General features: G+C 54.4%; 1 protein-coding gene across 2 annotated transcripts; it reads left to right on the top strand.

Annotated features, from left to right (window-relative positions):
* Positions 1 to 108: 108 nt before the first annotated feature.
* Positions 109 to 19,611, top strand: TFCP2 (transcription factor CP2). Of its 2 annotated transcripts, none has more exons than XM_075525324.1 (15): positions 109 to 504; positions 6,982 to 7,133; positions 7,751 to 7,827; positions 8,261 to 8,366; positions 8,582 to 8,688; positions 9,372 to 9,524; positions 11,926 to 12,036; positions 12,831 to 12,919; positions 13,427 to 13,505; positions 13,977 to 14,070; positions 14,718 to 14,808; positions 15,786 to 15,892; positions 17,197 to 17,339; positions 18,013 to 18,064; positions 18,194 to 19,611. In XM_075525324.1, exons 1-15 carry the CDS (start codon positions 383 to 385, stop codon positions 18,229 to 18,231), a joined length of 1,521 nt encoding a protein of 506 aa, XP_075381439.1. In that variant the 5' UTR covers positions 109 to 382; the 3' UTR covers positions 18,232 to 19,611. The 2 variants fall into 2 exon arrangements, with proteins under 2 accessions (XP_075381439.1, XP_075381441.1); XM_075525326.1 differs by having other exon boundaries at positions 110 to 504; positions 13,427 to 13,475.
* Positions 19,612 to 20,812: the final 1,201 nt, after the last annotated feature.

The following is a 20,812-nucleotide window of genomic DNA, read 5'->3' as shown; positions in this document are numbered from 1 at the left end:
CGGAGGGTGAGGCCCCCTCGGGGGCGTCTGTAGGCCTCGGGGTGTTTGGGGCTAGCCTGGCCCCCTGGAAGGGGGTCTGTAGGGCTGGGGGGGTGCAGCAGCCTGGGGGGGTGGCTGTGGGTCTGGGGCTGAGTCCCCTGCAGTGGGTCTTGGGGGTCCCGCAGTTAGCCATCCCAGGAGAGGGTCCCCCAAGGGGTGGGGGGGGCTCGGTGCCCCCAGGAGAAGGGGGGAGCGCAGCCGAGCCCCCTCAGGGAGCGAGCTTACCTCTCCGCTGAGAGGGGGGACGCACCGGGGCGCCCGCCGAGGAGCCCCCCCGCTGCCCTCCTCCACGGGGGACGCAGCCCCCTCGCCCGGGGCTTGTGCCCCGTGCCTGTGGGTGAGGATGGCCTGGGCTCTGAAGCTGCCGCTGGCGGACGAGGTGATCGAGTCCGGGCTGGTGCAGGACTTCGACGCCAGCCTGTCGGGCATCGGCCAGGAGCTGGGCGCAGGGGCCTACAGCATGAGGTAGGTGGGCTGCTCCGGCCGCCTTGAAGGGTCCATCCTGCGCCTGGGAGAGGGGCTGGCCACCCTGGGGGGCTCGGGCTGGGCTGAGAGGAGCCCCAAAATGCGCCTAAAGATGGGGGACCGAGCTGCTTGCCGGCACGCTCGGTGGCTGTGGCGTCACACCAGGGGACGGATGGTTCAGGAGGGAGCCGAGCGCTCGGCCCCGGTTCCAGCCCTGGGATGTGGTGGTGGCCGCTTGAAGTTGGGATGGAGTTGTGGTTGCAAAGAGCCCGTCGGCCACTCAGGGCTTTGGGGAGGTGGCTGGGCAGCCGTTTTGGAGAGTGGGCGCGCTCAAGGGTGTGGGGCTGCGCAGGTCCTGCGCTGCTCTTGGTCTTTGGCATCCTGATGTCCTCAAACTGCAGCTAAATCATCCAGCGTTAGTCCCATGCTTCTCCTCCGCTGCTGGTTAGAAGAGCCCGTGGCCAGTTGCTTTGGTTTTTTGCAGCGTACAGTAATCGCCTCAGGAGCAGTACTTTGCCCTAATTAATTACCCTCCCGGAGGAACACCAGCATGTTTTTTTGGGGTGAGATCAGCTCTGTCCTTCTGTCTCTGAGCTAAACTGGGAGCAAAGGAGAGGAGCAGGACCCCCATGGGGTCAAACACCCCGTGCACGAGTGCAGCAGTCGGGATCGGGACCTCGTAGCGTCGGATGCTGAAACCATATTGCACAAGTACGTGGCCCATGCTCCGGAGATGGGTCCCAGCTTGCTTCGCCACTCTGCCCTCCCGATCCCGGCTCTGGCATCCAGCCGCTCGGCTGAGCCTCCGTGCAGCGGCGAGGCCAAAGCGCTGTGTCATGCTCGCCGTTTGAGACCCGATAACACCTTGTTTCTGGCTGCGTGAATTATAACGGGGAAGCGCAGCCCGTGGATGAGGTGTTGGATTAGACGGGGCCTGCCGAGTCGGTCTGTGAGCGGCCACACGCTTCCCCGCCGCCATCCTTGATTAATTAGCTCCATCATGGGCCAGTGCAGAGCCAGTGCCATCTGCGAGAGAGCTGCCGTGGTGTAATTTGGGGTGAGAGCTTTATTAGTTCAAATGCAACTTCTCTTCTGCTTGTTTTCATCCTGGGATCCCCCTCGCTGGAAGCGAGGAGGGAGGACGAGATGGATCCCTCCCCGCAGACCCGAGGCAGGAGCTGGGCGCGCAGGCGGGCGGTGAAGAAAGGTCTGGAGGTTGGGGCTGAGGTTAAGCCGCCCAGGAGGAGGATGCCACAAGAGGCATCCTTGACGCAAGACGCTTTCTGAGGGGGCTGCAACTGGAAATTGTAAAAGTCAGAATTAAAAGTGACCCATCGGGTGGTTGCTCACCGTAAAACGGGCTGGGAAGCAACTTCCAGCCCGCTGCCCTTTTCCAGGGGAAGTGGAAGAGCAGCTCTTCTCATCCAGCCTCTGTCTCTGCTTCCTTCTAGGGACCAGGCCAGCCAGCACCTTCCCAAAGTTATCCCTGACCGCTGTTAGGATCTGTCACAACCTTTGGGGTTTGTTTAATTGGAATGCTTGGAAAAAAACCCAAGTCCCAAAGGTGTGCAAGCTCGGAGGGAGCGCATCCGTCACCTCTCCCGGCAATAGCAACACCGAGCGCTGTGACCGGCAGCTTTTCGGAGGAGGGATTCCTCCTTCATGGGGAGGGAGGAAATGAGTTTCCAATTTAATGTGTGCAGGGGAGGTCCAGCTTTGCTTTGGGGGGAGTCGTGAAGCTTCAAAGCTCCTTTTCCTCCTCTTTCCCCTTCCTTTTGGGCAAGGGGTCCTGTGGGGGGCAAACGCTCCCCTCTCAGAGAGGGCGAGCAAAGGTGTCGTGGATCGTCTTAACGTATAGACTTGCCTCTGTCAAGCTACAACCCATTGGCCATGCATCAAAAGTTTGAATTGCATGTGGAAATCTTCCGTTATCTTGCAGCTTTGAAGCGTTTACATCCTTTACCTGCCCCAGCCAGGCGCCAGTTTTCAGCACCGGAGGTTTGAGCGGAGGTTTCCCAAGGCTCTGCGTGTCCCCGTGCCGTGCGCCAACCCGGTTGCAAAGCTTTTCCACACCGGTATTACCGGTGCAAAAGGGCTTTGAGCTCCGTGTCAGCGATGCGGTGGCTGTGCCGCTGCTCTGAGCCCGACCTGCTGCCGAGCTGCGCGCTCTGCGGGGCTCGCTCAGCCGTCTGAAACCCGACTCTCTTTTTCGGAGACTTTTCTTGACCTACGCTGCCCGTAAATAGAGCGTGTGCCCCCGTAGGTGAGCGCGCCGACCTTCCTGTCCTGACATCTGACATTTTCTCTCCGTGTCACGGGAAGGGGGAAAGGTTTCAACAGGCACCTCGGGGTTTGAGCGTGTTTGTGGCTTTTCTGTGCTTGCCCCGTGGGGGTTTTCTGCTTTCATCCCTTCTCCCTATGGAAGAGGCACGTTACTACCTTGGGAACGAGCGCTGGTAGGTGGTGGCTGGAGATGAGGGTTGTCGCTTGGCTGGAAGCTTTTTCTCGTTTGAGTTGCACGGTAGGATTGTGCTTTACATTTGTTAATAAACCTGGATTCTTGGCGTTACTGTTCCTTGGAATTAGGTTTTTAGGAGAGCAGGGGTGGCTTTGGAGGTGATAATTGGGCATTGGCTGAATACTTCCACCTGCAGAGTTTTTCTGTAATTATTTTTTTCCCTCTTTTCCAGGAGATTCTCTCCCACCCCAGAACCAGAGGCCTTAAATTGAAGTTTCTTTCCCCAAAACCGTGTTAAATTGCACAGCGAAATAGTGGGTTTTTTAAAGGGAGGTATGTTCCCAGGAGTGGCAGGAACTTTGCCGGGTGCCTTTGGAGCAGGCAGGACTGTGCGTGGGTTTGTCTAAAGAAAAATCCGCTGATGACTGCTGGGTTTGGCCACACTGGGCGTCGCGGGGACGTCGCAGGGGGCTGCTCGTGGGACATCGGTACCCGACGGACTTGCAGCTTCCCAGCTTTCCCCAAACAACCCACAAAATGACTGCTCTTGAACGTGGTGGGTGATGGCAGGGTGGGAGACTAGCAGGAGGCAAAATAACAGAGTGCTTTCTGTGCTGCCCTGAATCCGCCTTGCAGGTCGCGGCCGTGGCTGTGGCGTTTCGCTGCCGTTTGCAGGTGGCTGAGGTCGTCCTTCCCCTGGAGATGCCGTGAAGATGCCAGGCTTTCCCTTGCTGTTTTATAACCATGTTGTCTCTCTAAATATTTGAATTTCTGTTGTGCCCTGCAACATGTAAAGCTGACCCTATTACCTGGGCCCTATAGCACAGACACGTGTCGGCGTCTGAATGACCGGAGGTCCCAGCCAAGGGGCTCTTAGCAAAACCCGTGGCCGTTGCGACTGCGAAGGATCGTTCCCCGCAGACAGGGGTGTCGCGGCGATGCTCTACCAACCTGTCCATGCGTGCAGAGTTGCACTGAAAGCAGCTCTGCTTCCCCAGTAGCTGCTTGCAAAAGCAAACCATCGTTTGCTTGATGATTATTCCTGATTAACTGGGTTGGACTCTTGTTCCACAAATACAGGGATGCAACTACCCTAAGTTTTTTTCCCCCTTTTGCAGCTCGCAATAAAATGTTGGTTTCGGGTCGTGGCTATGCGGGGTCTTAGCGAACACAACTCTAGAGGCTGGATTTGCAGAGGTTTTTGCAGGGATGGCTCTTGGCAGGCGTCCGAGCGGTGTTAGTGGCCATGTGGAGCTTCTGGAGCCCTGAAAAGCAGCTTGTGATATTACAGCAGACCGCCGTGCTGCGTAAAGTGGATCCAGCATCGCGTGAGAGCTCCGCGCGCACGGGAAAAGTGAGTGAAAGCCGGGATGACAGCGATGTGCTAGCTCTCCGTGCAGGGAGGTCGCAGTCAAGCTTTGCCTCTTTCTCGCCCAGACTGTTTTTGTGCGAGACAAAGCAAAAGAAAGAGCAAAAACCGGGGTCTCCCGAGGCCGCAGAAGCGGGATTGAAGCATTGCTGTGTCAAAGCCTATGAGGAAAATGAGCGCTCATGCATGCAGGAGAAGTGCATCCTGCGTTCCTCCAGCTGCCGGGAGAATTGGTGCAGGGCGTAGCCTTTAAACTAATTTTCCTGTCTGTCTGGGCACAGCAGGTTAGTGCTGGTCTTCCCCGTCCTCGCGCCTTCTTACAGGGATCGGTAATATCCGTGCTTCGTCCTGCCTCGGCAGCCTGCTCGGGCGAGAAATCCTTCTGCGGGAGGAAACATGGTTCCTCTGCTAATGAGATGGGGCTGCAGGGAAGTTCATCCTTCGGGTTGTGGAATTTGCCTAATTGTGTACACGCGCCTTGATGCATCATCGATGCCGAGACCGGGGCATCCGCGCGGCTCTGTGTAATGCCTGATAAGCTGGGATTTGGGCAGGGAAGGGCTCTCCTGCTCGGGTTTGGGCAGCAGCGATAGGTGTTACTTGCACAGTGCTGGAGGAAGGGTGGATATTTGGTCTCTTGAGACCAAAAGGTTAAAGCCCCGTTAAGGTGGGAGCTGGTATTTGGCCAGATAAGTCCAGTTTTTCCTTGGGAAAGGTTTTTAATGTTCAACTAAAGGAAAAAAAAAAAGCTGATTTAACTCCTTGTTCCTTGCACTCCCGTGAGCCCAAAGCCTGTAACAGGACGGGCAGGCGACCTGACTCTTCCTCAGGGCTTAGCGCTTTGCAACTGCCCTTTGAAGGGACCCGAATAGCTCTGTCCCCACACCGCGTTTCACCCGGGGGCAGTGGGATGGCGCTGGGTGGCCCCGGCAGCCGATCCGCAGCTCTGCGGTCGCATCCGTGCTCAAGCGCGTTTGCCCGGGCTCTGCTTTCGCTCCAGGCTCTGTTCGTGTGGATGGGTGTGAGGATGTTCTGGTCTATGCACTACGGAGTAATTGCTCTTGGCCATTGTTATGGCTCAAAACAACTGCTGAGAGTCAGCTTCTGAAACAATTTCTATTAAATATGTGTCCATAGGCTCACGGGTATCACTGATGGTTTTTAAATTAACATTATTCAGCAAGTTCTTGTTGCCACGTGGCCTTTTGAGTATGGAGGAGTGTCTGTGATCGCAGAGGAGCGGAGACGGCGAGCTTTTTGCATAATCACAAAGACCTGGAGACATCCTTCTGGGAAAAGTCAGTAGCACAGGGCTTGAACGCCCTTGGTTTTCCCAGCCAGCACCGAGAGCGGTGTGACAGCATCCAGAGGATGATGAGCCCAAGCTCCTGCCAGCTGGAGCAGCTCCGTGCTGCTCTGTGGCACGGCGTGGAGCTCCCGTATAACTCATCTCGTATAACCTGATAGCCAGGAAGGTGCTTGGGCTGTTGCAGGTAAATGGTTTGTGGTGAAGCCATCCCGATGGCTCCCCAGGGCAGTTCCTCCTGTCCTTAAACGTAGGCCGGGCAGGAGTTGCGGTGGCTTTCGGCAAGAGTCAGACCTGTAAGGTATAAAAGCGGTGCCTGCAGTTGTCTCAGAAACCTGTGCCTGGTTTCTTCCACGTCCCGTGGCGTGGGGACTCACAGCGTGGGCTGTGCCACCCGTGACGTGCAGCATCTTCTGACCTCTGTGGGCACCCCAAGCTCTTGGTTTGGGTCGGGGCTGGCTGACTGTGTGGTGCCCAGCACAAAGGGCTCTTGGGTCTGGGGGCTTGTCGAAGAGTCTGGGGAAGGCTGGGGGTCCACCTCCTGCTGCCTTTGTTCCAGAAGGGCTCTTTCCGTGTCACAGCCTGCAGGATTTGCTCCACCGAGATGCTTGTGCGTGTCGTGCAGCAGGTTATGGCTGCAGGAGGGAGGGTTTGGTGCTCTGACCGTGCATCCCCCTGTCCAGTGTGCTCCGAGGTCTCTCCCTCCGCTTTGGCTGACACCCCTGTTCGCTGGGCGGTGGGGGGCTTTTATAAGCACAGAGAAGGCAATGGCGAAAAAATTGGCGACCTTGACCTGAGCAAGGTTTTAAATTCCTGCCAAGCTTCTCCTGGAGGGTAAACGAGCTCCTGGCCGCTCTGCTTGGAGCAGGGGAAAGGGTTAGGGGCCAGATCGCTGGTGGAGGTGAGCAAGCTGGTACCACGAGGAAGAGGACAGGCGTTTATCGGCCTGACACGGATGTCGTTCTGCATGCGTCTGTTTTTGCAGCAGCTCTGCGCTGATGCACAAGTGGCGCAGGAGTCGCGCTGCCGGAGGAGCTGGGCTTCAGTCTGAAACATGAACTCTGTTGTCTCTTAGCTTTGAAGCAAGAAATGTGTGGGGTTTGGGTGGATAGGGAGGCTAACTTGAAAAAAGCTTTAGCAAGAGCAGGTGTCAGGTCCTCTTCTCAGACTATTCGGTCTGCTTTAATGTTCCTTTGCAGTTCTGCAGAGAGATGTCAGGGTATGTGGGGTTTTTTTAACTAAAAAAAGCTCAAAGCTCGTCCTAGGAGGAGGAACTAAATACGAAACATATCATCTCTCTGTAGCCAGAGCTGAAATTAATCTGTCTGACAAATCTCTTCGCAGCGACGTCCTTGCCCTGCCTATCTTCAAGCAGGAAGAATCGAGTTTGCCTCCCGAAAACGAGAATAAAATTCTGCCTTTCCAGTACGTGCTGTGCGCTGCCACTTCCCCCGCTGTCAAGCTCCACGACGAAACGCTCACCTATCTCAACCAAGGTGAGAGAAGCCCTGTGCCCTCCACAGGCCGTGTAAACACCCTAAAAAAATAAAATTCTGCCTTTGGAAATTTCCCCTTGGGAATGGAAAGCGCCTCGATAGTAAACCCCAGGTTGCTCCTGTTTGGAAGTGCCACCTCCTTTGCCTTGCTGCCCGCCCTCTGCTTACGGCGGTGAATCGCCTGTAGGATTGAAGCTAATTAAAATCTGCGCGATGTAAGGTGGTTGACTGGTGTATCCGTGCTAGAGTGCTCTGCAGTGGGAGTGTTTTACAGGTTCAAGCTGTACCCGCTGCTTTCAAGTAGAACTGGAAGATCAGGGTTGGCAACCAAAGCCAGATGAAGCTTGTGTAATCGATTTCTTCCCTGTTCTTGGCCTTGGGTTAATAAGGGTAATTCCTGGAAAGTACTGCTGCAGGAAGGGGGGGGATTATCTGTTCCTGGGGAGGGGTGTTAGGGCTGTGGCTCTAATGGCTTGTGCTCGTATGACCCCCACTAAAACATGGCAAGAAGATCAAGTGGCGTGTCTAGTGTGGCAGAAAAAGATGTCAAAATGCCAGAGGAGGGGCAGCAGCGAAGGCCCATCCCTGACTAACCATGAGGTGCTTCTTTCCCTCAGGGCAGTCCTATGAAATCCGGATGCTGGACAACAGGAAAATTGGGGAGCTGCCGGAGATAAATGGGAAACTGGTAAAGGTAAGTGGAGAGCACAGGTATGCGTGTCCAGCTGGGGCCATCCCCTGCCGTAGGGAGCAGCGAGCGAGGTCTTGTCCTGCGTTCCTGCAGCGGCCTCCGTGTCGGCGTGTGTGGGATAGGTCTGGCTTGGTTGGGGGTTTATTCTCCCTTTCCTCTTCTCCCACCTTGTTGAGACCAGCCTGGCTGGTGGTGTCCAGCCAGTCTCATGGGGCCTGGGGTGAAGCCGAGAGGCGATTGCTGATCGCTTAGTGTTTGGGAAGGATAAGCTGCCACCTTCATGCTTCTGTCCCAAGGGTCCTTCTGGGCTTTCTTTTATTGCTTTGGCTTCTCCAGGAAGCCTTCAGGCCCCTCTGTGACTGGGAAATGCCTCGCAGCTTGAAGACTCTCCGGTTTCCTGGGGCAGCTCCAGGCACTGACTGTTTCTCCCCTCTAGAGCATATTCCGGGTGGTGTTTCATGACCGGCGGCTGCAGTACACAGAGCATCAGCAGCTGGAGGGCTGGCGGTGGAACAGGCCTGGGGACAGGATACTGGACATAGGTGAGTCCCCGTGGCAGCACGCTGGCTGGGGCTGGAGGAGGTGTGGGTGCCTGAAGTGCCTCCAGCCGGGCTCCCGGTCCCTTGACTGTAAGGGACAAAGTGCTGTCACGATTCTGCACTTTGGGAGACATGGTTGGTTCTTCCATATGTTCCCTGTGAATCTCCTCCTCCTTCTGCTACAAACCGCAGCTTGTTCTCCGTATGTCCCCCTGCAGATATCCCAATGTCCGTGGGCATCATTGACCCTAGAGCAAACCCAACCCAGCTCAATACAGTGGAGTTTCTATGGGATCCTTCCAAGAGGACTTCTGTGTTTATCCAGGTAAAAGAGAAGTGGGGAAACTCCTGTTGCAGCGGCCTAGGGGAAAAAAATAAAATTTTCCAAGGGGGAGAGAGATACTATTTTGGCTCAGAGCTCTGAAATAGCAGCCAGATGCTACAGTGGCAGAAGGACGTAATCTAAAGCACACCCTACCTCCTGCCTCAAGCAACACAAGAGAGCAGCAGTTCACGCACTAGCAAGGCATGGGCATGGTTGACCACCAATAAGTTGTTTTACACATTTTTGTGGTGGTTTAGGTCCCACTGGTTTTGTGATTTGGATCTTCACCTTGCTTAGATGCTTTTGCACATCTCGCCAGCTGCCTAAACCTAAAATACCTCTTGGAAATCTGGCCCTCCCGCCTAGAATAAACAGGCTGCGGCATGTGGAGGCTGGTGCAGCCGAACTCTCTGCAACTCTCTGCTGATCCGGGGCCTGCTTGTAACATTGAGAGGTTGCAAAACTTGTTGGAAGAATGTGGCTCCACCTCTGCTGTGGCATCCCCTTAACTCCTTAATGCTGGGGGTACTTGGTGTGGTCCCATCCCAGCTCTGTATTTTGCCCTTCTCACCAGATTGCCCTTTGTGCGACCGCTGTCCTGGCTGCCACGAGAGGAATGGGAAGTTTGTGGTCAGTCAAACGCAGCAGAATTGCTAACCGCAGGATGCCTTGCCTTCCCCCAGGTTCACTGTATCAGCACGGAGTTCACCATGCGGAAGCACGGAGGAGAGAAGGGGGTACCCTTTCGGGTCCAGATAGACACGTTTAAGGAGAACGAGAACGGGGAGTACACGGAGCACCTGCACTCTGCCAGCTGCCAGATCAAGGTCTTCAAGGTACCTCGGCCCATTGATGTCCTTTCCCTGCTAGGAAAGAAACTGGGAGTCAGTCCCAGTTCACACTGCAGCCCCAGCGAACATCACGGGTGCAGGACCGTGGCCAGCCTTGTCTGTAAAAGGGCCTCTTGGTCCTTCTGGTCTCGCGTTGCCGTTCTCTCCCTGGTTCCTTTCTGTCAATCGAGTCTGGATGCCGTTGAGGCTACAAAACCAGTAAGCCAAGAACAACATACAGGGAGAATATGGGTTGTGTTGCCACTGTCTGAAACCTCCCACGTTTAGTCTTGAGTCTTATCAGCTTGGGAGATCCTCCAAGCAGCTTTGGTGTCTGTCTAAACTCCTCGCTTACTATTACCTGCATCTGACGGTCTGTCTGCATCTGGGCTCTCCAGCGGTGCAAGCATCTGGCCCCGAATCGTTTGCAGAAACCCAAAGCCACGATCTGGCGGTGGCAGCCGCAGCAGCGCGATGGTGTGGGTGGCTGAGAAGGGTCGTGCGTGCAGCAGCGCCCAGGTGTCGTGCCGCAGGGGCGGCTGTGCGGGGAATAAGTGGAGGCACACCGTGCCCACGCTGTCTGGTACGCTGAGGTTGCCTCCGTTACCCCGTCCTCCCAACACCACACAAAATCTTGGCCGTGGCTCCTCTATTCTTCTGCCTTTAGGGGCACTTGGCACGCAGCGGGGTCGGTTGCCTGGCCGGGCGCCTGCACTGCTTTGCAGTTCTGCCGTGAAGTTGCTGTGGGATATCGGGCAGCGTGCCCCGCTGCTGTTGACTTGGCATCTTTCCCCTTCTCTTTTTTCTTTTTTGCCTATTTGGATTATAACATTTCGAAGGCAGGGGTGTGATTTGTTAGGGCTTGTTTGAGCTCTGGCTTGGCATCTCGATGCAAATAGCCTAAGTGGATGGCTGCGGAGTTGGGAGTTAGGGGATAAGGCTGGTTGCAAACAAGCACCCGGAGGATAGTGAGATTGCGAGGCATCTGGCGCTGCGTTTCTACTGAGCTTCAGCTCTTCGTGCCAGGGGATGGGGTGGGGGTTTTTGGCTCTGATGACCTTGAACCAGGAAAACCCAAAGCAGGGAAGCTGTGGCTTCAGGGCACGGTCTCCCCGCAGAGCATGGTCTCAGCCTTATCTCCCGCTTGTTTGACACAGCCGCTCTCCTGGGGTCGGGGCGGCTGTTTGGGCGGCAGACTCAACACCGTGTGTGCGTTTCCCTGTGCCTGCGTGAGACCTGTTTGCCGTGGGGTGTCCGTTGTCTGTGGGTTCATGTGATTCGGGCTCCTGCCTGGTCTTTCCTTTCTCCCCTCTGCCCCTCAAAGCTGGGAGCATTTTGGTGCTTTCAAAATAGCTGCTGAGGGCCCCTTACCCACGCTCGTCGGTGTCTGGAGCACAGATCCTTTCTAGCCGCCAGAATCAGCAGCACTGGCTGTGGAAAGATAAGAGCAACCATTAGATTTTCATGGCAGGAACTGGCTAGTCAAGCCACAGCTAAGCAGCACCTCCTCGCCCAGCTCGGAGCGTGGTGGTAGCTTGTTCAGGTCTCAGTTTTGCTGTCCATAGGAAAAGAAATTTGGAGCTTGGGGAAGCGGGAAGGCTGTGGTACCTGGTTGTATTTGCAGTCCTAAAGCTTCCCCGCTGGTGCCATGGACACCGGTCATCTACTCAGGATGCGTCCACGTGTTGGCAGGCAGCTGTGTTGGTCCCCCAAGGCCAAATTCCTTTCACTTGTGAGCGCAAGCGGAGGAGCCAAGGCAGAGCCCGTGCACAGCCAAGTTTTAAGGGAATTTCTTCAGGGTTCTGCTGAGGGGAGCGTTGGGATAGCTTTGGTGGTTATAATGGTGCTCCCTTACTTGCTGCTTTCCCCAGGGCTTTGAGCATTTGATAAAGGCAGCAAGTAGAATCATCTTAATCTTGCATATGAGAAAGCGCGCTGTTTTTCAAGGTCGTGGCAAAGGCAGGGACATCGTTGAGCTCTCTCGTGTTCTGGTGCAGTTTGTGCCACTGAAATGCTGCCTCTCAAAGTGGTTGGTGAAGACGCAGCTGAGAGATGTGACACCAGAAACGGGCCTTTGTCCCCTTAGAGCCAACGTATGCTGTTGGGAGAAGTTTCTTCTGAAAAGTGTTCCACCTCCTCGTTCAGATGTTCTGGGCCCCATTTTAGGGGCGTGGGTAGATCAGGATATTGGGGTTGTTACAGAAGTGATGCTGTTGCTGTAGTTAATCCTCCGTGCAGATAGTCCCAGCCCTCTTCCTTTTCCCTCTGTAAAGCAACAAGTGGGTGAGTAGAAAGATGAGTCACTTTTTCTGGTTCTTGCATTTCTTGCAAGAACTATCATTTCTTGCACGTCTGTCTGCTGCCGTCCTTCCAGGCTGCTGTTCTAACAGGAATATCTCCTTTCCAGCCCAAAGGAGCCGATCGGAAGCAGAAGACAGACAGGGAAAAGATGGAGAAGCGAACACCTCATGAGAAAGAGAAATACCAGCCTTCCTACGAAACTACGATACTCACAGAGGTGGGGTACTCTTTCATGCAGCGGCTGGCATCGTTGTTTTAATGAAACCTGGCTTACCTCGCTCGCAGGTGGCAAGGAACTGGCTGTTCTGCTGTGAAACGTTTGGCCGAGTTGTTAATAGCTGCAGGACAAAAGCAAGACAAATTTTGTAGGCAGAGGAGGTGTTTCTTACTAGACCTGAAAAAGGGCTCTCGTGCCTGGAAATGTGATGGTTTTTCCCCACTGTAATAGATCATCTAATAAAAGATTTTTGCCTCTCCCTGCAACCTTCATTTTGCCCGTGTGGCAACTGGTCACCGAGGTTGTAAGTTGGCAGAAAACCCCGTTGTTTTCTCCCTGTGCTAGTGGAAAGTGTCAGGCTATTAAAATGTGATCGTCTGAGGGGTTGGTGCTGAACAGCCCTGGAGAGGGAGCCCTCGTCCTGCCCCGGGTGAATTTGGGGATGCTCATCAGTGCCCGAATTCAGGCTCGATCTGCGCTTGCTGCACAGAGGTGCCCAGGCTGGCGGGCGCCACATGTGTCAGCCCAGTGCCACAGCGATGGTTTAGATCCCAGATCTCACTGCGTTTAAACCTAGTGACTTTTGGCCTTGGGAGATTAAGAATCGCTAAATCTGAGCTTTGTGACCATCTGCAGTGAATTGGTATGGCTTCTTTTAATCCCCTACTTTATTCTTTAATTCTGTTTCATAGTTGGTTGTCGGTCAGCAAATAGCTGTTAACCTGTGCTGACCAGAGCAGATGTCTGCGCTTGTTCAAAGCAATCCTGTCACTCTTCTGGGTTTTCCTTTCTAGTGTTCTCCCTGGCCAGAGATAACGTACGTCAATAACGCGCCGTCCCCTGGCTTCAACAGTTCCCACAGCAGTTTTTCCATTGGCGAAGGGTAAGTCCAGAGAAGAGGCTGGCTGGCTATCGATTTCTGCCTTGCACGAGAGATTGATGTGTCTGAGCTGGCAGTGACCGCTAGGGAAAGGAAAGGCCTGGTTCCAAGGTGTACCGGGGGGTGGAAGAAGCCTAAGAGGCTGTGTCAGTGGGGGAAAATCAAATTAAAGCCCTCGAAGCTGAGCGCTGTTACCTCTCCTGGCTGCAGCAAAGCTCGGCTCTTGCATGAGAAGCCTGTGTGCATTTGATCAGCAGTTCAGCTTCCAGCCTGCTTCGCTCTGCCTTTCCCCGTCGGGTTAATACTCCAACATAAGCCATTCGTTCTTGCAAAGTATTGCACTGCAACAGTGACGGGGTTGCCGCAGCCACGTAGCTCTCTGTTCCTGTGGTGGTCTTGGTTATGGGATTTGGAGGGTGGTGGTTGCTGCCTGCTGGGATCCCGTGCCGGCAGGGGAAGAGCGGCGCTAACCTCGTGTTCTGCTCTGTCTGGCTCTTTTCCCCAACCTAGCAATGGCTCTCCGAACCATCAGCCCGAGCCACCCCCTCCGATCGCAGATGTAAGTCACACCTCAGAGCTTATGCTTGTGGTAAGGATGGTGCACAGGTCAGAAAATGGGATTTTGGGATGGAGTGGGGGCGGGTTCGTGGGTGGCTGTACTTTGCTGGGGAAGAGACTGCTCTAGTTTAACGTCTGTGGGGAGTTATAACTTTTTTGACTCCTAGTTGGAAAAAGAGGTGACGGGGTGAAAAATGTCCAGTACAGCGATGCGGAGCTGTGAGCAAGCTTTTTGTAGCTCGCTGTGACTTTTACTTATTGCTTTGATCTTCACTGTGCTTTCCCCTTTGCTTCCTTCCTCTTTCTGTGTCCCTCTGAAGCCTTTTAAATCCAAACCTGTCCAGGCTGCAGCCTTTATTGCATGTGTGCTGTGAGCCTGGCTCGCTGGGGTCTCGATTTAAGACTGTGATTATAAACACTGACTGAGCTGACCTGTGCTCGTTCCTCAGTGGAAATGCTTCCACGTCACCTCTGAGGCTGTGACCCTTCTCCTACGTTGCAGAACCTCTTGCCCACCAGCACACCCCAGGAGGCCCAGCAGTGGCTGCACCGAAACCGCTTCTCCACTTTTTCTCGGCTTTTCAGAAACTTCTCAGGTAGGTGACGACATCCCCTCCATGTCTGCCCCTTCTCTGTGCCGTCGCTCTGCCTCCTCTTGCTCCTGAGGTCATCTTCCATGTTACCATTGCAAACAGAAATGTTTTTTAAAATCTCATGATTTTTGTAACACAATAAAACGTGGCTCCCTGAAAGCTGTGTTCTTCGTTTCTCACCTCGCTCTCAACTGGCAAAATAGTGGGGACTGGGGTGGTTTCTCTTCCAAGAGCTCACAGCACCCTCTGATCTTAAAACAAACTGAGAAATGCTGATCTGGGAGAAAGCGCTGTGTGTAAAGAAATGCTTCGCATTTATTTTCCTCTCCTTCCCTGGTGATACGGCCTCCATTATCCAGGGTCACCAAGGCGCTGGATAGCCGGCTGTAAATGATAATGCGGGACACAGGGTTGTACCGAAACACACTCTTGCAAAACCAGTCTGGAAAAAAAAAATCTCGCGAGCGTCCTTCTGGGGGAAGCAGGGGGAGGTTGTTAGCAGAAGGCAGAAGCAATTTGGGAATGGGGTGAGCTCTGCAAGCGGGAGGAGGGGGAGCCGGCACAGCTGCGGTGCCCAGAGTCCCCCCAGTCCTGGACGCTTTGGGCTGGATTGTGTGACTTTCTCTCCTTTTGGTTTTTTAAAACTGTAGGTGCAGACTTACTGAAGCTGACCAGAGAAGATGTTATCCAGATCTGCGGCCCTGCGGATGGCATCAGGCTCTTCAACGCATTAAAAGGACGGTATGTTGTTTGCTTAAAAGCTGATTGTGGATGGTAGGTAAATTGTATTTGTTTTAGCCTGTTTGCTTGGCTCTTGCTATTAGAGAGAACAGAGTTTCATTAACCTTCCTGAACCTCTTTCAGTCAAATTTGATAACTTAGCCAGCAGGGTAACCGCTCCAGACACAATTTGGGGAAGAAAATCCATGTGGGAGAGAAGCGTTAGAAACGCTCTTACTCATTGAGTGTCAGAGAACCAAGCCACAAGCCAGAAAGTCCTGCTGATACAGCACTTGTTTCCTCCATCCTCTGAACCGCCCCTCAGTGGAATTACCTTCCCAGAAAGGGAATATTCCTTTGCACCTTTCCCTGAAGAAGCAGGGACTGGTGTTTAACTGATCTCCTGTCTGAGCTGGAGCATTTCGGAAAGCGACGCTGCAGCCGGGGGGAGAGGCACAGGGTGGGCTGTATCCCGGAGGGAAGGTCTGGGGAGGCATCGGCGCGGGTCTCCTGATACGGGGCAGCAAGAGCTGCGCGGGTGGGAAGCATTCCAGGAGGTTAATGTACCGCCTCCGATGGCTCGGGAGATAGCGGGGAAATGTGGTCGCACTGTGCTGGGGAGAAGGGCACGAAGGACGGGAGACGCTGCCGGCTTTTGCGCTGCAAAATGAGACTCTGAACGAGAAGGAGCATGCGTGTTAGCAGCAGAGCTCGGTCTGAACCGTGGCTGCTCCGTCCTCGGGAGTGGACCATCCAATTTAGCTGCTCAGGAGCCAGCTGGCACCATGTCCCCATGCTAACTTCGTCCCCTTCTCGCAAAAACCTGTGCTGCATCAGCAAGGTGGAGACGACCATGATGGTTTTGCTTTGAGATGAGTTCGTCGATCCCCAGTTTTCCTTCTGAGGATACTGGGGAGGGCAGAGCGCTGGCAAAGTGTCAGGAACTAGAGGTGTCCTTGAGCAAATCCGATGGCGTTCTCTCACTGCTCTGTTCGTAGGATGGTGCGGCCCAGACTGACCATCTACGTGTGTCAGGAGTCCCAGCAGCTGAGGGACCTCCAGCAGAAACACGAGGACGGGGACACAGTAACCAGTACTTTTTTTGGTAAGGGCTTCAAAGCCTGGCTGGGGGCACGTGGGCTTGGGTTGCTGCCGACAGGGTGAGGGGAAAAATAACAGCCGGGGGGTTCAGGAAACAGAAATGCAGTGGGGGCTGTTTCCGGCCCCGCTGCTGCTGCCCACGGGCGCTCAGCACCAGTTGCCTCCGACCCCTTCGTCCCCACACCACTGCCCTGTGGGTTTTGGGCTGGCGAAAGGCCCCTCTTGCAGCCAGGGCTGCTTGTGTTACTAGAGCCCACCGAGCCTACGCAGCAGCTCAAAGAGGGTCTGCGGCTTTTGTTTTCAAGCTGCTACGCCTCGTGTTGGCTGCTGTCATTCTTGTCCCTTCACTGCAAGGAGGCAGCGAGCTCACGTGCGAGCTCACCTGCAACCTAATGCAGGCTCTGTATCCAAACCGAGGGGTTGTGCACGCTCCCCTTTGGTAAGGGTGCCAAAAGATCGCGGCGAACCCTTTTTACTTGCCCTAGTCCTACCCAGCTGATTTTTCTCCTTGCCCACCAAATGGGCGGCTGCAGAATCTGACTGTCGGCATGGTGCCTGCTCTGAGCCGACAAATGATAGCTCCTGTGAGAATCCAGCATTGCCCAGACAACAATGAGTGACCTACATTTGTGGAGCAGCCAGGCACCGGTTTATCCACCTCCGTGATTGGAGCGGCAAGTGCAAAAGCAAACAGCTTGTCCTTTCCTTGCCCTGCTCCAATTCGGATCCTCTCACTTCCCCCCAGGACCTACCTCGTGGGAGTGGGGGGACAGGAGGGCTCTGGGGAGGTGCTAGGACGGCGTTTCCATCCTGCTGGGATTGAAAACTGCCAGGAATGGTACAAAACGCTGCTCGGCTGATGCTAGTCGAAATAGAAGCTTTTTGGGGCAAGGACTGCATAAATACAGAGCAAGCGTTGCAGGACGTTGATGGCAGCCGAGTTACTGTGGAGCCGATGCTTACGTAGCTCAGGGCACGCTGCAGCCGTGTAGCAAGAGCAGACACCAGAAACACGCTACATGTAGATTTAGCGGCTCGGGCTTGGAAAGATGATAGCTGTGCGAGTCGGGCGCAGCAGGGCGGGTGTTTAACCTGCTGAAAAGCAACTCTCGATAGATGGGCTGTGCACGGTTGCTCCCCGACGGGGCTGGGATGTTCCTGGGCAGAGCGCAGCCTGTTTGCAGCACTCCCCTAAGCATCCGCTCCCCTGGTTAGCATGTGTGGCGTTAGCTGAAGCGTCTCTGCATCCACAGCGTAGACTTGGAAGCTACGCTTGGCGCCTAGCTATAATAGTTCTTCTCCTTGCAGTGTACCACGCTATTTATCTGGAGGAACTGACGGCGGTGGAACTGACGGAAAAGCTGGCCCAGCTCTTCAGCATCTCTTCCCAACAGATCAGCCAGATTTACAAGCAAGGCCCAACGGGGATACATGTGCTGATCAGTGACGAGGTAACGGCCTCTAGGCGCTCCTTATTTTCGACCTCTTGCGCTGGGTTGCTTCAGCTGGTTCATGTCTGATTGTGCTCTGAGCTCCGCTGTGGAGGTTGCGCAGGACCCTGGGGAACGGGTGCCCCGGGCAGGTCTTCAGGAAGAGCCCTGCTCAGTCGCCGCCAGTTTCCAAAGGGTCGGAGTTAATCGCTGAAGCCTGTAGAGCCGAGGATGTTGGCGCTTGGGGACGCTGCTCTGCTGCCGGGGGCACCTCACTTAAACCCGTGAGGTTTTTCAGGCGTGAACAGCTCTCCCTGAGCTAGTCCAGGCTGCATACGCACCCTCCTTCATGCCTGGGTTTCTTCTAGCTTTGCTATAAAAACAGGGAGGGGAATTGCTGTGGGAGGACTTTGCTTTCAGACCTGCGTCCCAGAATCCGATGGTTTCTCTCTCGGCTTGCTGGTTCGGACCTTCAGTATTGGAGAGCTGGAGGAAGGAATAAATATTTATGGCTGGTGCCTTGCCTACCTCCCAGAGCACTAAGCTCCTGCCTGAGCAGCTTCTAGCCCTTTTGGTACTCTAAATCTATGCCCATCACTGAATGGCAGAACACAAAGCCTTCACTTAGGGCTGTGAAGGACTTCTGTGTTTAAATACAGCCTCAGACTAAGCTGGCTTTTGTGGCTTCTTTCAGATGATACAGAACTTCCAAGACGAATCATGTTTTGTTCTGGACACTATGAAAGGTGCGTAAATGCCCAGGCTCCGTCTTGTATTTCTCTTTTGTACTTCTTGGAGCTCTTGTGTCAGATCCGCTCAACCCAGCGGATTCCTTTGCTGTTGTAGGTGGCTCATGAGCTTTGCTTCTTTTGCAGCTGAAACCAATGATAGCTACCACATCATCTTAAAATAGGAGGGGACGGGATGAGGAACACCCCAGATCCTCTCATCGTGCATGAAGACCCTTCACTTCCAGCACAAGGACACGAGCAGAGATCTGGAAACTCCTGGGCACCCTCTGGAAAGACCCTGAGCTGTTGGTTACTCGGCTGTCTTTCTTGCAGGGGACCTCCTTGCTCTGACGGCATCTAAATGGCCGTTGATGGTAACATGCTGCTTAATTGCTGGAGCTCCGAGGCTTGAAGTTACCAGGTCGCACTCTCGTGTAGCTCTCGGTAGAAATTTGCCATTGGGACCTAAGACCTGCGTGAGGGCTTTTTCTACGGCAGGCGTGCTCTGCTTTTCTGAGAGGCATCGGCTCCTATGACGCTCGCAGACTGGCAAGAGAACATGACTTAAACTGGCCCAACAAAGCCAACTGGCCCTCGGGCACGTGCTGAGCTGAGCAGGTCTCAAATACGCTATGTACTGTGCTGATGGAGTGGTAGGCTAGGGCTGGGAGGGATTTTCTTAAGAGATTTTGTTAAGCTTTCATTTAATATTACAACGCGTCTGTTAGACAAAGGTGGTGACTTCATTTTTCTCCTCTCCACCCACCCTGAAAGCGGTGTCGGCTGCGTGTGTGTGGGTGTGCTTGTGGTGCCATCCTTCTTCCCTTGCGAGTGTAAGGTCGTCAGGAACTTTATATACAGATTTAGTTGTGTAAAGCTGGAGCAAAACATGGAGTGAAGCGGAGTTGGATAAAGAAATAGCTAACTAGCTTGGTCTGCGGGATTCTTTTCTGCATGTTTTGGGGAGAAAAAAAAAGACTTTGCTATCTCTGCTGAAAAATTTGAGCGACGTCTACTTGCTGCCTCGTTTTCTGCCCCTGCACCCCCTGCCCAGCCTCTGTAGCTGCCCCAGCGTTGGCGCAGCCCTGCGTGCACTAAGGAGGAGGCGGACAGCAGGTTCAAAGGGTTATTGAAAGCCATTGGACTTGATGGTGACAAAAGTGCTTCTGTGCAGGTTTCCAGGACAGCAGTGAAGTCTCTGGGCTGAAGGATCTACTGTGCCGTGCAGGTGATGGATCCTATTCCCCATCCGTAAGATCCCCCAGTAGAGACTGAGATGCCCGGGGTAACGCCTGCCTCGAACTATCACCGCTACCCGAGGACGTTTTGAGCCAAAAAAATAGGGGAAAAAATATACCGTAAAGCAGGGCTCTTATTTAAAAATAAGGCTGTGACAAGATCCAGCCCAAGGCAGGTGATGTCGGTCCTGGCTCAGGCCGGGGAGGGTCTACGGGGTGAGTGAAGGCACTGGCAGATGTGACAATCGCGACGGCCACGTCCCTGCTGCTAAAATACCGGCTGCTCTTCTGTTTTTGTAAGCCATAAAAGATTCTGTTCCCATCTTCCTTGGCCAGCTGTCTTCTTCTGGCAGATGCAATCGAGATACCTAGCACAAATTAGAGCTGGTTCAGTCCTAGCCAAACCTTCCCATCCTTCACTTGCACTGGCTGAGCTCCCGCGGCCGCTGCTTGTAACTCCATCGTGGTGCAGAGGGCCCCGAAGCGTCCCTGTCTCCCTTCCCCGTCGCGTGTTACAGTGCTCACTCTGGCGCCGGAGGCAGGACGTAGGTCAGCAGCTCCCCGAAACCGTTGTTCAGGACTGTGGCGGCTCCCCCTCGCCCCCAAAATTGCCCCCCAGCTGCATCCAGGGCTGGGTAGCATCAGGGTTGGCGAGGAACTGGAGGATCCGGAGGTTAATCCTGGGAACGGTCGTAGCCGAGTGCTGGCAGCGGGTATCCAGGATCCTTTCCACGTGGGCTTGTTTGCCCAGCACCGTCTGAACTCCGGTCAAAGCGTCTGGCCAAAGCCTCTGGCTGGTAATTCCAGCAGGGAGGAGGAGGCTGCTTGGTCTCCTCACCTGGCTTTGAGACAGCTCGCTTCTCCAAGCCTGGACCAGAGATGCGAGCACGCCCCGAGCTGCTGCGGGTCCTGCCCTGAGCCGCCAAAGCCTTGTAAATCGGTCAGGGGTAAAGATGCCGAGAAAAGTCATTAAAAAATGGAATAATTTTGCTCGCTTCTCCCCATGAACGCTGGGGAGTGGCTGGACTGTGAGCTCTGCAGACAGAGGTGCTTGTGTTCGGCCGCTCACCTTTTGTACGCGTTTTGGTACCTCTGGTGATTGGGAAGATGTGTATTTTAATCCTGTTCTTTTCCGTTAAGCGTGATGGTCCTGTATGGTGGTGGGGCGGGCTCGGTAAACTTTTTGTATTGTTGTTGCTGGGTGCGTGTGGCTGATTTTAATCTATTGGATGAGGAAAAGGCCGGCAAAGTGATTTGTCACATGTGGTGGCTCTGGGAGAAGAATGAAAGCCCCCCCAGATGGATGGGGTAGCAACGGGCCAGTCCCTTCTCCAGCCCTGGTTGCCAGCTGGAAACAAGGGGGGAGACAAAGGGGTGGGAGTGGGGGGAACGAAGAGGGGTTTTAATCCTATAACTTGACCTGCTTATTAGTTAATAACTCAGCTAATCCGTAATCCGGGGGGAAGGGCCGAGCGAGTTCTCCTCAGGAGGAGCGTGTCGGAAGGGCTGCCGAGGTGAGCGTGTG

Source organism: Mycteria americana, chromosome 26 (genome assembly GCF_035582795.1).
Source record: "Mycteria americana isolate JAX WOST 10 ecotype Jacksonville Zoo and Gardens chromosome 26, USCA_MyAme_1.0, whole genome shotgun sequence".
Classification (NCBI taxonomy): domain Eukaryota; kingdom Metazoa; phylum Chordata; class Aves; order Ciconiiformes; family Ciconiidae; genus Mycteria; species Mycteria americana.
Note: the sequence above shows the minus strand (reverse complement) of the source record. Positions and strands in the feature narration are given on the sequence as shown.

Excerpts from the sequence above, each read along its gene's own strand:
- TFCP2 (XM_075525324.1), top strand. The coding sequence starts at position 383 with ATGGCCTGGGCTCTGAAGCTGCCGCTGGCGGACGAGGTGATCGAGTCC. Across the intron at positions 7,828-8,260 it reads TAAATGGGAAACTGGTAAAG|AGCATATTCCGGGTGGTGTT; the intron begins GTAAGTGGAGAG and ends TCTCCCCTCTAG. Across the intron at positions 14,809-15,785 it reads TTCAACGCATTAAAAGGACG|GATGGTGCGGCCCAGACTGA; the intron begins GTATGTTGTTTG and ends CTCTGTTCGTAG.